At 55.3% G+C, this 17,637-nt stretch overlaps 1 protein-coding gene across 1 annotated transcript in view; it reads right to left on the bottom strand.

Moving 5' to 3' along the window:
- Positions 1-17,637, bottom strand: part of HCN4 (hyperpolarization activated cyclic nucleotide gated potassium channel 4) — a 48,321-nt gene that overhangs the window by 4,056 nt on the left and 26,628 nt on the right. The window contains exons 3-7 of the mRNA XM_053594378.1: positions 7,281-7,442; positions 4,873-5,091; positions 1,248-1,394; positions 901-1,141; positions 55-219 (exon numbers count right to left, since the gene is read on the bottom strand). Of these exons, the coding sequence (XP_053450353.1) occupies positions 55-219; positions 901-1,141; positions 1,248-1,394; positions 4,873-5,091; positions 7,281-7,442 (934 nt within the window). The remainder of the gene's footprint in view (positions 1-54; positions 220-900; positions 1,142-1,247; positions 1,395-4,872; positions 5,092-7,280; positions 7,443-17,637) is intronic.

Below are 17,637 nucleotides of genomic sequence, written 5' to 3' on the forward strand. Positions count from 1 at the left end.
CTCTGCCCAGGTGCCCAGGAACCCTGCACTCCTGCCCCACACTGTCTCCCTCACCGATTCGGTCCAGGCGGTCGAGTGCCACGGTCTCAAAGGCCCGCCGCATCATGGGGTACTCCTCCAGCACCTCGTTGAAGTTGTCCACGCTCAGTGAGTAGAGACGGCAGTAGGTGTCAGCCCGCACGCTGGCCGTGCGCCGGCCCCGGGTCAGCAGGCAGATCTCTGTCAGGACAGCAGGACTCAGGGCACAGCCGGTCCAGGCCACCAGTGCTGCCCCACCCTGACCCAAGTCCCCACTGCCTGGCACAGAAGTCTTAGGCAGGCTCACAAGGCCCCACCCACAGGCTGTGACCATGCTGAGTGCCACCTCTCCCCAACTAAATGGGCATCTGACTGTCCTTCCCATCTCTGGGACCACACCCCCTACAGTGGACTGAATGTGTCCCGCCAAGTCCATGCCAAATCCCTCATCCCTGTGTGATGATAGGAGTGGGACTTAGGGCAGTTCTTAGGTCATGAGGATAGAGCCCTCATGACTGGAATTAGTGCCCTACAAGAAGAGACCAGAGAGCTAGCTCTCTCCCATTGCGTTTGTGAGGACACACAGTGACTGGTCTGCAACCTGGGAGAGGCCCCTCCCCAGAACCGCCCATGCCGGCACCTTCATCTCAGACTTCAGCCTCCAGGTGCAAGAAGTAAACTGCTGTGGTTTATAAGCCTCCAGTCCAGAGCACTTTGTTCCAGCAGCCCAAACTGATGGAGGCACCCCCATACTGGGCTCAGGACACCCACCTCCAGGCTGTGGCCATGAAGGGCCCTCCGTGCCTCTGTCCTCTTTGGTGTCTCTCCAGTCCATTCCCTGGTAGCAGCCCCCCTTCCTTCAGGGTCCCCTTGGCACCTCACCTCCAAAATAGGAGCCGTCGGCCAGCTTGGTCTCCTTGTTGCCCTTGGTGAGCACGCTGACCACGCCGTGCTGGATGAAGTACATCTTCTTGCCGATGGTGCCTTCACGGATGATGTAGTCCCCGGGCTGGAAGACCTCAAAGCGCAGCTTGGTCAGCATGGATGTCACAAAGTTGGGGTCCGCGTTGGCAAACAGCGGCATGGAGGCGACCAGCTTCCGGCAGTTAAAGTTGATGATCTCCTGCTCCCGGAGGGCGGATTGGGATACAGGAGGGAGGTGGTGAGGGGCGCTGCAGGAAGGCCTGCCTCCCCGCCCAGCTCCCCGCCTGCCTCCCCGTCCAGCTCACCTCCCGCAGCGGCTCGCTCAGCTCCCCCAGGATGCTCTCCTCGTCGAACATCTTGCCCTGGTAGCGGTGCTCGTAGTAGTCGTGGATGCGCTGACGAGTGTCGGGTGGGAGCTTGTGGAAGGACATGTACTGCTCCACCTGCTTGTACTGAGGCCGGGGGGGAGGAACTGTCAGCTCCAGCCACTGGTCACCACCCCTGCCCTGGCCCTGCCGGCTGGTGACCAGAGCTGGGCACTGACCCTGGGGACTTTCTTGGCTAACCTCGGCCCCTTAAGATTTGAGGTCCTCATGTGGGTGTGATCCCACCATGTCTCCCAAGATGGCCCTGGCTCCCCACCTCTTGGAACGGAGGAGGGGCCCATGGGCATCTGGTCCTCACAGTGTTCAATTCTATGGAGATGGGAGGGGAACAGGGAGGCCAGGAAGTCCATCAAGTCTCCTCTGGACATCCGTCCTTCTCTATGTCACACTGGGGAAAGGGGCCTCACTGACTCTGGGAGAGGCAGAGCTATTTCCTACCAGGAGTGACAGATCGGCAGTCAGTAGGACCGGGCCGCAGTGGCTCAGAAGCATTGGAGGTGGAAGCCAGGATGCCTGGCCCATTCCACCACGCACATCCAAATGTGGCTCAGCTGAGCCCTGAGCTCTCAAGTCTTTTGTTGAGAGCAACTCCAGCCCAAGGCAAAAGCAGCATAGACCTGTTTGAAGGGATCTTCAAATAGAGATTTGGGTACAAGAGATCTATGAACCTAAGTCCCTGGGGCTCAACCAAATAAGAAACCATCCTGCCTGTCCTGGCAGTGAGAGGTCGACATTGCTCCAGCCTTCCTGGAGTGTGGGTGGGCAGTGGGATCCTCAAGAGCAGGGCAAAGGACAGGAGAGATGACGAGGCAATAGCAGACTTCTCCCAGGTGGGAAGTAGGGGGGTCCCTACAGCCCCAGGAACAACGAGGAACAGGAGAGTCTGCTTTTAAACATCAGTGCTCCCAAGAGATGGGGACAAAGTATTGCCACAGAGAGATATCAGGGAGCAACTGAGGGCAGGGCAATGAAGGCTCCTAGAGTTCTTCCAGCCAACCTGGCCTCTGTCTGCTCAAAGGTAAGCAAAGCCTCAAGGGGCAGTGACTTCCTGGCTGCGAATAGCCAAGCTGTGTTACAGGGTAGGCAGGGTGGGCAGGCGGGGTCTGGACTCAGGGAGGAGTTAAAAGGCTGTTGAAGTGGTCCAGGTGAGAGAGGTTTGTGGGGACAGACAGAAAGTAAGGCATCTAAGGGTCATTTATGGATGAATCGGGAAGGCTTAGAGAGCTATCAGCCAAAGAATAAAACGTAGTGTCTCAAATGGAAGGCCACAGGCACCTTCAGTCTGGCCCTAAAATAAACCTGGGTAAGTTTTGCAAGACTAATTCCTGATCCTGGTTCCAGATGACAAAACTCAACTTGGCCTCAGTCTGAGCCCCAGCCCTGGTCACAGGCTGGGCCCTGGTTGGCCCAGACTGATCATTCACCCGGGCCTGGGTTAAGCCCTGACCTTAACCTTACTCTTCTCTGCCTCTCCTCCCGGCCCTCCCAGCCCTAACAAGAACCCTTTGTTCTAATCAGGCTTTCCTGCCTCTGCACACCTCTGCTTGTGCTAGTCATGAAGACTGGCCTAGAATTCTTCTTCCTCTGCCTCCCCAGAGGGAGATCTGCTGCCCTTTCTGGCTCTGCAGGCTCTCCCAAAGCTCTCCTCTCCAATCATGGGACCTGAATGCCATCTGTGAATCACCCTGCCAGGGGACAGCACCTAGGGCAGGCAGGCAGGGACTCCGGAAACACTGACCCTACTACGTTCCAGACACCGGAATGCAGTGGGGAGTGACACACCTGGGCCTGCCCTCATGGAGCCTGGATCGGGAAGACGGACATTAAACAAACTGCTACGTGTGACTAATTAAATAACTACGAGTCTGCAGCAAGTGGTGAAGGAGGATGAGAGGATACCATGGGTCACGGGATGGCAGGGCCTGGCTGGGTCGTGGAGGGCTTCACCAAGTCGGTAAAGTGTAGGCTGAGACCTGGAGGCAGCCTCAGCAAAAGAAGAGGGAGTGTTCAGGTGAGAGTGGCGTCTAGGCCCTGCATGGCACAAGGGCCATGTGGGATGACAGGCATGGGGACCCAGGCACAAGCTGTACAGGAGAGTGCAGGGCACAAATTATACCCCTAAAATGCCAGGCTAGGAAAACACACCCAAGAGTTAACACACGTCAGGAGCCATGCGACATCTCTGAAGTGTTTTAAGCAGAGGAGCAGCACGAGCAGATTTATATACAGTAGAGCCTCTGTCAGTGACCACCCAAGGGACTGTAACAAACTGGTCCCCGTACAGAGGTGGTCACCATAAGGAACTAGTCCCGCCATACTGATACACTCACGGTGCATGTCTGGTCTAGGAATGTTAGGTCAACATAAGATGGTCAGTTTGGGGAGGTGGTCAGCTGTGGGGTCCACCTGCGTTTGTACATCTCTGACTGCCACGTGAGGGCTGGGGAGGAAGGTGGCAGCGCAGTACCATGGAGTGAATAACTACTGAAGAGCTCACCGTGCCACACAGCACTGGGCATTTTCCAGGCATCACTCACTGTTCACAAACCCTACCGCGTGACGCGGCTGCCACCCCCATCCTGCAGACGAGGAAGGGGAGCCGCAAGCTGTGAAGGCACATGTCCATGCCTGCAGGCCTGGGCAGCGAGAAGCTGGTGGGGCCCGGCTGCCAGACTCCAAGCCACAGCCCTCGGGTGCTGTGGTGGGGAAGCCAGTGAGTAGGGTGGAGAGAGCCAGCTGGGATGAGGGGACAGGAGTTGCTGTTTTGAGGTAAGACAGAGGTAGGTCAGGATGGCTCTTGGTATCTGGCCTAGGCATCTGGGTCACTAGTAACCCTAACGGGATGGGAGAGGGTGGAGGTTTGGGGTGGACAGACCAGGGCAGACCGTCCTAATTTTGGACGTGAGGATGTTGAGGTGTCCAGTGAGCCATGAGATAAACTGTGGAGCTGGGAGATGGGTGTGTGTGTGTGTGTGTGTGTGTGTGTGTGTGTGTGTGTGTGTGTGCTGATACCACTTGGGCCCACCACGTGTGGATGGGGACAGAGCATGGGGGCTGGAGGTAAACCAACCATGGGAGGACCAGGAAGAATGAGGGGCAGGGAGCTTGGCCCGAGCTACTAGGGACTCCAGCATGATGGCTGGGACGAGAAGCCAGTGAAGGAGGGCAGAGGCCTGGCCAGAGGGTTGGGAGGAGAGCTGAGAGTGCCCAAGTGAGAAGCCAAGAGGTAACTGTCAAATGTCCAGGGTCCTGGATTTAGCAACATGGGAGGGCACAGCTCAGGCGTCATCACACCTGAACAACCTCAGTCAGGAGAGACAGGCCCCAGTGACAGCAGGAGGGAGGAATGAAGGGCACAGATAGAAAGGCAGTTACAGGTTCAAAGCCAGTTCTCATCGAAGCGGCGGCCCCTGCCTCCTCCTCTGCCCTGACAATGGCAGCCCCAATCACAGGGCTGACATTTGGGTCTGGTATGGACCCACTGGCTGGCAGCCCGCGTCCCCTCATGAGAGAGCCCCGGGTGGACGATGGCTCTCCGACCTACTTTTTCCTGGTATTGGCGCCGAGAGGAGTCCAGGGACTGGATGAGGGCAGTGGCGTGGCCGATGAACATGGCATAGCAGGTAGCACCCACGATCATGCTGAGCATGGTCAGCCAGACATCGGACATGCCCACGGGTGCCTGCCGTCCGTACCCGATGCACAGCATATGGCTCATGGCCTTGAAGAGGGCATAGGAGTACTGCTTCCCCCAGGAGTTGTTCTGTGGACAGACGGACGGGTAGGGGATGAATAGGCTGGGCCAACGACAGGGAAAGCCCTTCTCACTAGCACCTAGGAGAGTCCCTGCCACTTCTCGGCATCACCCTCTTTCCCAGTGGCTTAGTCCAGAGCTCCCCGACTTTGCTGTTGGCTCAAAGCCTAGAGTGAAGGCCAGGGAGGCCCACATGGCATCCTGCGGTGACAGTGAGTCACTTAGTCCTTCCACTTGCAGTGTTGGCAGGGGTCAGCCTGGAAGCCGCAGTAAAGGGCAGGGAGCCAGCCTAGCCCTGCCGGACATCTCAGCCCCCAAGGGACAGCTGGGAGTCTCCTAGCTGAGTAGCCGAAGGCTCAGGCTGAGCCACCCTGCTGTCCTTCCCTTGCTGAAACAGCTCCACCCCCCACCCCTAAACAACTGCCAAGTGAAGCCCATTTCCCCACTGACCTCAATTATAAAACCAGATATGCTTCCCCTCGGGGAGCAAGCTCTGGCAGACTGAGCCGAAAACATTGGCCTCATTTTGGGTGAGCGAAAGTTAAAGCTGCCAGTAACTCGCCTCCCGCAGGAGCCACCCAGTTCTACAGCCACTAGGTCTCCTCCTGTCACCCCCAAAGGTGGACTCTGGAGCATGGAATGGCTGCACGGAAGGAGAGGCAAGGAGTGAGGCTCCGGGTATTTTTATCCTCAAAGCCAGTCAGTGCCGTGAGGCACCATGTGGGCACTTGGGCTCCTTTGAACTTAGTGCATTCGTGGGGTTGTCACCCTCATGCACTGAGGACACTGCCCCCAGTGTCCCTGCTCATGGGGTAAACGCACCAGCCACAATGCTGAGGCCTGTCCAGTGCATGGCCCCAGAGGCCCTGTCCAGACCCCGAGTGCTTCATCAGGCACCAGGCTGTGTCAGCTCTAGGAGGAAAGCACAGGAGCCTGGGAGCCACACGCCATGTCTAAAGTAACCCAGAAGTCCTGGGCAGAGCCTAGGTCCGGTGACTCAGTCCAGACTAGGGTAGGGGTCAGTTGGGTGTGGGCTCCCAGCCTTGGGGAACAGGGGCAGCACCCAGATGCTCTAGTCTGGGCTCAGGCCTTTACTATGAGCCTGGGGTGCTGGAAATTCAGTCCATATGGCCCATTCATTTACACTTAGCTCATCAAAAGGCTATTTTGTAAAGGCCTGTTTGATGCTGAAAGATGCCTCAGGGTCTCTCTGGCCTCTTTCAAAGCTGATTTTTCCTCCTCCGGGACCTAGATTTGCTTTTAGACCAAACCAAACTGACAAGAAGAGAGAACAGTGGAGCCAGACAAAGGCACACAGGTTGGGTTGGGGGTGGAGATGATGTTCCTCTGCCCTGCATGGAACCACCCTGTCCACGGGGCTTGGGGAGATTCTGCCCTATGGCTTCCTGGACCCCAAGTCTAACTTCTCTCACCCACTCCTAGGGTTAGAGGGGTGGGGAGGGGTCAGGCTCTCTCCTACTTGTCCTGCTGCTCAGTACTCAATACTCCACCCGTGACCAGGAAATGTCTGTCAAGGGGACAGCCCAGCTTGCCACTGGAGCAGAAAGTGGCCATGTATGACCTGCATGTGCTGAAAATTGTGCCCCTACAGGCTTCTGATTTCTCAAGCTCACCTTCTAGGGCAGTGATTTTCAACTGGTGTGCCGTGAGAAGATCCTAGGTGTGCCATGAACATTTTTAAAGATCATTAATTCTTTTATAAAGAAGTTCAAAGCACAGTAAGCATATTCTTTTGTTCACTTTTTTTTATCAACATAATTTAAGTGTGCCACAGAAGTTTAACTATAGGTTCAAGTGTGCGGTGAGGTAAAAAAGGTTGAAAAACACTCTTCTAGGGGGTAGAGATAGGGAGACAGGCCAGCCTACTTGACACAGCTGAGGATGCCCAGGTCTTAGCCACCCTGGGAGAAATCAGAGACAGATACTGAGGCTCCGAATTGCAGTCAAGGCCGTGAGGAGGTGGAGGTCACAGATCACAGCCCAGATCCCTGGGCTTGGACTGCTGGACTAGGTAGACCCATGTGCCCTTCAGCACTGCGCTGGCACCTCAGGGCCCTGTGGACTGGACCTTAGGGACTCCGAGGTGTTGGTCTGCTCTGACTCTCGTGCCTCCTTGCCCCCTACTCTGTTGCAGCAGGATGCCAACCCCCGCCCACAGGAGGGCCGGGCACACTCACCACCATGTTGTTGATGGACACCCAGCAGTCATCGGGGAAGTCCTGCAGCATGGGCACCAGGAACTGCAGGCAGCCGTCCCAGTGGCACAGCAACAGCATCATGCCAATGAGGTTCACGATGCGTACCACGGCGCTGGCCAGGTCGTAGGTCATGTGGAAGATCTACGGGTAGAGGTGGAGAATTGGCCCAGACAGGTGAGTGACTAGAAGGGGTGACGGCCCCGACGCACCCCTGCAGCTGCTTGTGAACACTGCTCAGTCCGAGGCCAGGCTAGGCAGGGAGCAGGCAGGCCATTGACCCAGGCTCTGGAAGGGGCAGCCTGCAGGCTGCAGGGTCCAGAGGTACGCTTCCTGGGATCTGTGCAGATGGGGGGCTCCCTTGAAGGTCCAGCCATCCAGGACATGTGGAAGGATACCTAGAACCCCATACAGCCCACAAGTGGGCAGAGAAGCCACCTCATCAGCTTGTCTAGGTCATAAGGTCACCAGGGAGAAAAACCAGCCAGCCCAAGGCTCCTCAGGGAACTGTAGTCTGCAGTCATGCCAGGGGCATAGTGTGTCCCTAAATCCGTCACTAGAGTCTCAGGACCCACCCACAGGCAGCTGTGGAACTGCAGAGGGAGTGGCACTGGCCCATGAGCTCCAAGTTCAGACAGACCTTGACCCCAGGCCAGTTCCTACCCAGTTCCTAGCTGTGGGACCTTGAACCTCTCTGATGGCTCCCCGGGCGCCAGGATCAGACAGACCTTGACCCCAGGCCAGTTCCTACCCAGTTCCTAGCTGTGGGACCTTGAACCTCTCTGATCACGTTTTCTCATCTGGAAAATGGTGATAAAAATTCTTACCTGAGTGGGTTGTCAAAAGGATTAAATTATACATATAAAGTGCTTAGTAATGAGCATAGACATGTTCAGTAAATTAGAAACCATTATTAATTGATAAGTGCTTATTAATAATTAATCCTCGTGATTAGTTAATACATAGTAACGTTTTCCTGTACAGCACCTCAACCCCAACCCATTGCCACTGGCCATCTTCACCTCTGAGGCTCTGCAATGAGGCCAGGCAGGGTCAGGGTGGACACAACCAGCATCCCTGCCCACTCCTCTCCTCTCAATGCTGCAGGGGGTCCCCATGGTGACAGGGAAGTGGGGGATAGAGAGGTGGAGGCATGTCTGGACTCAGTCTCTGGAAGTTCTAGCCTTGTCTCTGGCCTGGGAGACCTTGGGGCATATCTCTGGGGACCTACCCCTAGTCTTGATCCCTCCACTCTATTCCCAGACCAAGACAGCCCCTAAAGAGGGGCTTAAGGTCAAAATTATGGACTTGTCATATGCCACAGAGCCTTAAGCCCATTTCAGATGGGGAAACTGAGGCCCAGAGACAGAGCCTGGATATTTCAGCATCCTATTTATCTACAGCCCTGTAGCTGGTGGCAGAATATTCTGATACTAACGGCTTTAGTGTCCCCTTCTGAAACATGGGCTTAGCCATGAGTCTAGGTTTTTAAAAAGTCAAAGATGAATACATTTTGAATACATCTGGGGACCTCGAACCTCTCTGAGGTTCAGAGTTAGGCCCCCCTGTGGGCCCAGGATGCCCCAACTGGAGGGCTGTGAGTCTTTTCAGGGTGAAATGGACACTGAAAGGTTCACAGAGTCCAGTGGCTCCAGCTTGTGTCATTATTTCCCCACGGCCCCAATGAGCAGAGACGACAGTGCCACACCTGAGCAGGGTATGACAGTCCACAGTCACTGTCTCATTTAAACTCACAAAAACCTTTTGCCTAAGATACTGTTAATCCATCTTATACCAAGCTCAGAGACAAAAGGAACTTGCCCCAGATCATGGTGGCCATGGAAGAGCAGATTGTAAACCCGGGTCTGCTGGTTCTGAGGCCTGGAGCCGCCACACTGGATTATCAGGTTGGCCCAGAGGGGAAGGGTGGTTCTCAACAGTTCTGTTTTGTGGATAAAACAATACAAACCCAAAGTGGCTGAGTGATGTGCCCAGGTCTTACAGCGAGCTGTACGAGGGCCAGGCAGGACTTGCCAGTGTCTTGCCTCTGCAGGCCAGGCACATGGCGTGATACGGTATGCCCAGCAGCCCAGCACTACGGGGCACAAACACCAGCTCCAGGCTACACCACACATCTCAGCATCTGCCATGGCCTGGAGGGAATGGCAGGCGCTGGGACCAGGCAGGTCAGTGTGTGACCAGGCTGGGCCCAGGTCCAAGATGCAGAACAGACCCGGACATGAAGTTGGTGCCTCTGGCTCATCCCTCTATTGCTGGGGACCTGGATCCTGAGCTCATGAACCTCTTCCCAGCCTCTCCCAGCTCCCTCAGCAGCTCCCTTGGACAACAGAGTCTCTGGCACTGGTTCTGGGGGAAGATCCCACTTCTGCCTCTTTAATGCTTAGGTGAACAGAATATCTGTACGACCTTGGGCAAGTCACTCGCCTTTCTCAGTCTTGTCTGACTAGGATGCTACCAGCTCTCCAGGTCCCCAACTCTGGGGCACTGGGGAGGGCCATCACATGGGTCACCATCCGTGACCATGGGCCATCCATCCCCACCACCCGCTACACCTCAGCCCACCCCAACTTAAGTGAGCTAGACATCTGCCCCCTACTTCCCAGGGCTGCTTGAGAAATTAAGCTGGCTTGGAAAGCATTCTGGGCCCCAAGATATGCACACAGGTGGGGTCATTACTAGAAAGCTCCTTGTTTCCCAGCTGCTGTGGGACTACATGTGTGTGCCCCTCCCACACTCACATGTTGAACTCCCAATCCCCGATAGGGTGCTGTTTGGAGATGGGGCCTTTAGAGGCAGATTAGATCATGAGATTAGAACCTTCGTGAATGGGATTTGTGCCCTGAGAAGAAGAGGCCAGAGAGAGATGATCTCTCTCTACCATGTGAGCACACAGGAGGTGGCCGTCTCTAAGTCAGGAACAGAGCCCTTGCCAGAACTGGCCATGCTGGCACCCTCTTTCCAGACTTTCAGCCTCCAGAATTATGAGAAATAAATGTTTGTTGTTTAAGCCACCAGTCTGTGGTCTTTATGTTCTACCAGCTACATGCGCTAAGACACCAGCCTTCAGAACCCAGCCCTTTGCCACAGATAAGAACATGGCTGAGGAGGCCCATGGCACTGGCAGCCCTACCGGTGCTGGGGTGGGAGGGGGCAGGATGGTGCCTCCCTGATGCATTTGGCTGAGGATTCTGTGGGTTAGTGGAGGCAGGCCTACCCCGATGTTCACAAGGGGGCAAATAGAGTTCATAGACCACAGGTATGGATATTTCAAGTTTTAAATCAAGCTGACAAAACTGTTAAAGAAAATGTGTTCTATCCTACCATGACTGAATAAACCATCATAATGCCCTGGAGGGCCAGGCTCAAAATCCGATCTCTCAGAAAACCACAGCAAGGCCTGGCCTACCTCTCCTCTCCTCCCCAACTCTCTCCCACGCCAAGGGACCAGTCCGCAGCCAAGCTCCACGCAGGCCACCCCTATGAACAGTCCCTCATGAGCAGGTCAAGGCTTACACACAAGAGCAGGGTGACCACCACAGGATGCAGGTCTGGGAGGAGGCTTACATTGGCGTTGGAGGTAGATGTGCAGCTGTCTGGGCCAGGAATGCTGGGTCTCGGGTACCCAAGTGTGGTCCAGGAATAGCTACAAAGAGGCCCCCGGACTCTTGTGGGAAGGGCAGCCCTCTTGAGTATCGGCCCAGCTGGACTCTTTCCCTAAGTCACAGGGCAGTAATCTTAGACAAAATCACATGTCTACTCCATGTCCCCAGGAAGTCAGCCTGTGTCAGTGCCCAAGGGAGTCCCTTCCCCATGGGGGTCAGAGAGAAGAGTCTTGTCCCTGCTTGCTCACTGCTGGCTGGGGAAGTCAGTCACACCCAGGAAAGGAATGGGAACATGGTATAGAAAGCCAGAACAGAGGACAAGCAGGGCACCATGGGGAGCTGCGCAGAGAGGCTGGGCCAGGCCATAGGTGCCCCAGCCCAGATGTCACTGTGGGGCAGAGCCCGCAGCCACAAGCACGGCTTTCTCCTCCCATCCTTGGCTTGTCAAGGTGGCAGGAGTTCTGCTAAGGGTTTCCCCGGCTGTGTATGGTACCAAAGTCTCGGGATCTCTGTAAGTATCCTGAGTGGGGTCTTACTGGCTGGAGCACTCCCAGAGTGACAGATAGGCTTGCATTCAGGTCTATCTCCACAAGGACACATCCAAATCCGACCCTCCCCATCTCACAACCAGCACCACCATTCATTGGGATGAGCAATAGAAACCCACCCGCCAGCCTGGTCCCCTCCCCACGTCCAATCCACCACTGAGCTGGGGCCTTTTGACTCCACTTATCTCAAAATTGTCTACTTCATTCCAGTCCCAATATGACCCTATTTGAATATCCCAAGAGGACACTAATCTCCTGATGCAGTTCCCTGTCCTTCCAAGCAGCCAAAATGATCTCTTAGAGACATAAATCAGCCCACATCACCCTCGTACTTTAAATCTCCCACAGCTCCCTGTGAACACTTATGAGTGGATATCAGCTGCCAGCCTAGCGCACAGTGTCCAGCCAACCTCCCCCACTCTGCAGCCACACTGGCCTTCTCTCAGGTCTTCAGCACTGGGCTGGCTCTCTCAGGCACATGTGTCCTTCCTTCAGCTCCTTCGTACTGTCTAATGCCGCTTTCACGGAGAGGCTTCCGGAACCTCAGCGTGGCACGTAGCTCATGGCTCTCCACGCTCTCCAGCCCTCTTCACTCTGAGCGCTTTCCTTCATGGAATTCTCACCACCTAAACTGACATTTGTTGACTTGTCACTGCTCCGTGAGGCAGGGCCTTCTCCACATTTCTCACCTCTGCATTCCTCCGTGCTTGGCACCGGTAGGCATAGACACATCTGTTGACTACCTGAATTAATGCCAGTGTGTCTGAGTGAGTGGGGGGACACCACATCAGAGCTAGAGAAAGCCTTGGGCCAATGACTGTGGGCTAGACAGCATCTCAGGTCACAGCCCATAATTACTGCTCCTTTCTACAGCTCATTCTGGGTCTTAAAGGACAAGGCATCAAGGTCGGTACACTTTCATTCAAGGACTTCTTCTCTTTTTGCATCACCTTTAGTTTTCTTTCCTTTGTAACTAATTTTCTTAAAAGATCAGGCCCTTGTCTAATTTTGCTTTCATTGTGATCTCAGCAATGAATGTGGCACACAGCATGTGGGAGGGTCTCAGGAACTGAGACGTGCTTCATGACAAAGGTGAAGGTGACAACAGGAGCAGGGGAGGGTGGTGAGCAGGGCTCCTACTACTGTGTACAGTGGAGGCACCAAAAGGGCATCCACTCTGGATGCACCGGGAACCTGCCTTGCCCCTTGGGAAGAGCCGAGATGCCTTTCTTGCAGGTGGCCATGGACTTCCATGACCTACAGAGAGTGCAATGGTGGTGGTGCTTGGTACTGAGGTGAGGAAAGCCGCAGATGCTGGGGTAGTGGGCACAGGTGGGGCAGGATGGTGGGCTGGAGGTTTTTAGGGCAAAGCCAAAGTACCAGCATGGCGAAGTCTGAGCTTCCTGAGAAGAGTTGGTGGCAGCCTGCATGTGAGGGTGCTCACCCCACCTCCACCACTCTACAACACCCAAGACATGGTTGCTGAGAGCAAGGTTGACGTTGCTGGGAGAGACCGCTAAACACTTGTGTGTGCCCACTGCGGGCTGGGACCACAGGCCACCTGCGAGTCAGCTGTGCTGGGCAAATATTTGCCTTGCTCCTTATACTTCATTAAACCCCCCTTTTATGATGTTGGCTCTAACTGTGGGGGGTTAGCGCCTTCATTTCCAGGCCACCTCAAGCCTCACCAGGCAGATGGCCTGGGCAGCTCACTCTGCCCACCTAGCCCAGAGCTGCTCCTTCTCCTGTAGTTTCTTAGCTACAGGGCAAGGACAGAGGAACGTGTCTTCCCCCTCACTCCAGAGCCTTTCCCACTCTGAGCCCGGTGTTCTCATCTGTGGAAGGGGTTGGTAACTGCTAGCCTTTGGGGATCAGACGAGATAATGTCCACAGCTGGCACACAGTAGGTGCTCAGGATATGTTGCTTCCTTTCCTTCCCTTTCTCTCCCAGCCCTCCAAACAACTGAGTTCTCAAAAAAGGAGAGACCAGAAAATGGACAGTCTTCTGTGTCCTACAGAGAGCAGGCTGCCACTGGGTTTCCCCCACGGCCTCTTCACAGGGCCTGGTTGAGTCCCTCCCAAGGACTCGTTTTCTCCTCATCGTAGAACAAGGTTCCACCTGTGTCTCAGGAAAAAGCGTCCACATCAAGGACACCAACACAAGGCCTAACAGGATACATGTGTATCCTGGGCACAGCCCAGGGACAGCTGACTAAGGGTCACACTGTCCCATCCTGGGGCCAACTGAATGGCCACTCCCCAGGTTGACTCCTCTGTGCCATCCCCACTCCCCCATAGACACCAAACACCTGATTCTGAGAAAGAGGGGGAAATTGAGGCCCACAGGGACAGAGGACTCATCAGAGGCCGCATGGCTGCCCCGGCCTGGCCTACCGCCTCCAGCCCCGCTTTTGCCACTGCAGGCTGCCAAGGGAAAGAAGAGGCTTCTGGGATGGGTTGCTGGGGTGCTGGGCCCTGCAGGGGCACCGCTGAAGGGGGACGACCATGGTTTCTAACAACAGCCTCTGTGCCTGTGACAAGCTCGCACCTCAGAGGGAGGGAAGGGGCTTGGCTAGGAGAGGCTTGGGAGGGAGGATGCTGACCTAGATCACCAGGGATGGAGGCAGAGGCTGGCATCCTCCGAGATGGCAGCCCGCACCTGCCCTAGACCACCGCACCTACCCTGACTCCCAAGACCTGGGGGACTGGACTGAGCCTGGCCTGGGAGCTAGCTGAAGCCCAGAGGCAGCAGCCCTATGTCTTGCAGGGCTGGACAGACTCCCCAGCCCCACCCCGGGGCTTCCTCTGATAGGTCCCGTCAGCCTCAACAAGGTCCTCAGGAGGCCAGGCTTCTTGCGCTCTGCCCCGTAGGCCTTCAGCTAACAGAATCCTCACCAAGGGAGGCGGGGAGCCACAGTCTCAGAGAACATCAGCATACACCTGACAATTTGGGACACTGAGGCACAAAGGAGGAAAGAGATTCACATGGGGACTTGAGGAGATTAGGACACGGTTTTCACTGCTAAATAACTTCCCTTCCCAGGCTCATGTGAACGTGGAGCCTCAAAGGGTCTTCCTGCTGCTGCCTCCATGCCCATCTGTGGCTGGTAGAAGCCCCTGGGCTGGGGCCGCTCTTAAGGATTTGAGGACAGGGTTCCCAGGGCCAGCTGGGAAACCCGAGTACGGTCCCAGGGTTCCGGGGCAGCCCTAGGCTGGGCGATGTGCCTGGCAGAAACCAGCTCAATGCAATTTTCTCCCCAGCTGGTAGGAGAGATAAGGGTGTAAGTGGAGGGGGCGGCGTCATCCATCTGGCTCCTGGGATCTCCCTTCCCGCCCATGAGATTGGGAGCCTGTCCAGGCCAGAGGCCTGACCTGAGGCACCTGGGGCCTGTGCCTGCCCCAGAGAAAGGCCATGACCAGGACCTGCCTGCCCAGTTTGGGTAGCCCAGAGGGCAGCCTGGTCAAAGGGGCAGAGGGGACAGTAGCCCTGGCCTGAGTTCCCAGGATGGAGGGTGTAGGCAGTAAAAGAAGAGCTCGGCTCTGTCCCAGGACCCACCCTGCCCGGTAGTGGCAACTCTGCCCAGCCCCACCAAACACCATCACTCCTGGTGGGCAGAGGCCTGGAAACACAAACTGATGGCAGAGAAGGGAAAGAACCACTGTCTTAGCTTTCAATGACAGTCTAAGTGTGAGTCCAAGACAAGCAGAGAGGTGGGAATGTCTCAAGGCTGAGGGAGCTAAACTGGTCCTACACTTTCACCTGGGACACAAACCAGGAGACTAGCCTGTCAGGAGATTCCAGGAAACACACCTCCATCCTTCCTCACAGCGCAGCCCAGAGTGACCCAAGCCTCCCCAAAGGTACAGTCCCCTCTGCACCCAACCTCAGACCACATGCCCACATCTCCTCGAGCCTGTGGGAGGTACCCAAATTCAACCTGTCACAGAACTCCTCACCCAGCTGCCTGCCTTCCCAACCTCAGCTGGAAGTCGACCCCTCACTCCCTTTGGTCCCAGGGCACAACCAGGGTAGGAGGCGGGCAGGTGCACCCCAGCCAGGCGAGGGCACAATGAGAGAATTGTCTGAGAAGGTAGGGAGTACGTGCAGCCAGGAGGCAGGAGGCCTGGCTCAGAAATCCCTGCCTTTTGGATACTGTTTCCTCACCCAACATATGGGGACAGTAAATGTGACAGGCTTGTCTCTCCTGCCAGCTAGGTGTGAGAAATCAGTGTAAGATGCCTGGGTGGCAGGGGGCATTTACCAAACGGTTCTTCCGCATCAGGCTGCATGCTAAGGCCTTTACAAACATCAGGTTCCACTTATACCCACTTTGCACATAAAGACCCTGAGGCCCAGAGAGGCCAGGTGGCACCAGAGTCACCATGCCATTCCACTATACCAGGCAGAGCCTGCCATACTGTATGCTGGGAGCCCAGAAGGCTAACTGGATTCTGCCTCATTCTGTCAGAATTCCACTGCCTGACCTTGGCGAGTCATTGCCCCTCTCTGTCACCAGGAATAATGCAAACTTTCCAAGCCAGAGAATTTCTGCCATGGAGCAATTCTGCCAAGCTGGTGTCGGCACTTCTCCAGAAGCACGTGTGCTCACAATTGTTCACGATGCTTCTGACCTGAATCTGCCGGTGCCCCAACCATCAGCCAGCTGGGAGCAGCTACTGCTGGGGTCGGGGGTGGGGGCTTTTGTCCTGGGCAGGAAGGGAGATCCTAGGAGCCAGATGGATGATGCCACCTCCTCCACTTACACCCTTATATCCAGTCGAACAGGGATCCTAGAGGCCAGGAGACCAGCAGTGTAGCAGGGAGCAGTCACAGGAAATGCCCCTTTGCAGAAGCTTGGCCAGTTCACAGCCTGTGACAGACTCCAAGGTGAGTCATCTCACAGAGTCTGTCTCCTCCAACCTCAGGTACCTCCAGGCTGGCCTACCTGCTGCTGCTGCCAAATCGTGTGACTTGGGTGGCTGGCAGGTAGACTCCAATGTGGGTGAGGTCACCTGCTCTTCTTCCAACCACAGCCCTCAGTCCTCCTCTTTTCCTCCTGCAGATGCTGCCTCTAACCCATGGGTGTGTTGGGTACGTTCACAACATGGTTGGCCCACCCATTTCTTTCACAATTTTGTAATTAGTCCCTGTAGAAACTTCCCAGAGCCCCTTGGATCCACTTACAGTTTTTATTTTTATTTATTTATTTTTTATAGAGACAGAGTCTCACTTTACTGCTCTCAGTAGAGTGCCATGACATCACAGGACTCACAGCAACCTCCAGCTCCTGGGCTTCCGCGATTCTCCTGCCTCAGCCTCCCGAGCAGCTGGGACCACAGGCGCCCACCACAACACCCCCGCTAGTTTTTGGTTGCAGTTCAGTGGGTGGTGCCTGTGGCTCAGTGAGTGGGGCGCCGGCCCCATATACCGAGGGTGGCGGGTTCAAATCCACTTACAGTTTTTAACCACAAGACTGCATCCTCTCTGGGCACTTTCACTCTATCCGGCCAGCATCTGCATCTTTGGTCAGAGGCCTGCCCCAGACTGCTGCAAACTGCTCTGGCTGCTAAGCCCTGATGGCTAGAAGTGCCCTGAACCAGTGGCTAACTGTACGGGGATGGAAACATTCCAACTCCTTGGCCCTGTTGGGACAACTCTAAGGTGTGGTATTCAGTGTCCCTAGAGAGCCCTCGATGGGACAGGGTCAAGGGACTTTGCTTGATGTCACACCCTGTGTGGCTTCCTTCCTTTCCCTGTCCTTCCCCATTCCCTTAACAATTTTTCCTGGAAATACTTCCCCAAAATATCACTCTCATGCACATCTTCATCTCAAGGTCTACTCTAAAAGAACCCAACCTAAGATAGTTACCAATAAAATTTGTACAAAAATCCAGATTTCTGCTTCTCATGATAAATCTGTAAATTAACAAGCCTAGGCCCATTCCCATTTGGTAATAATTGGCAAGAGCTGAGTACAGGCTGCCCAGTACAGACAGAAGATGTGTTCTCCAGTTCTCCCTAGTCCACCACACTTCCTACTGTCCCCCAACTGGCCCTTTCCACCCACCTATTCACATTCCCGGCCTGGCTCCAACAGGCTCAGGAGTTTGCAGATCTGACAATATAGTACACTGGTTGACAATGCAGACTGTGGCATCAACTGGCTT

Source organism: Nycticebus coucang, chromosome 6, assembly GCF_027406575.1.
Source record: "Nycticebus coucang isolate mNycCou1 chromosome 6, mNycCou1.pri, whole genome shotgun sequence".
In the NCBI taxonomy this organism is placed as follows: Eukaryota; Metazoa; Chordata; class Mammalia; order Primates; family Lorisidae; genus Nycticebus; species Nycticebus coucang.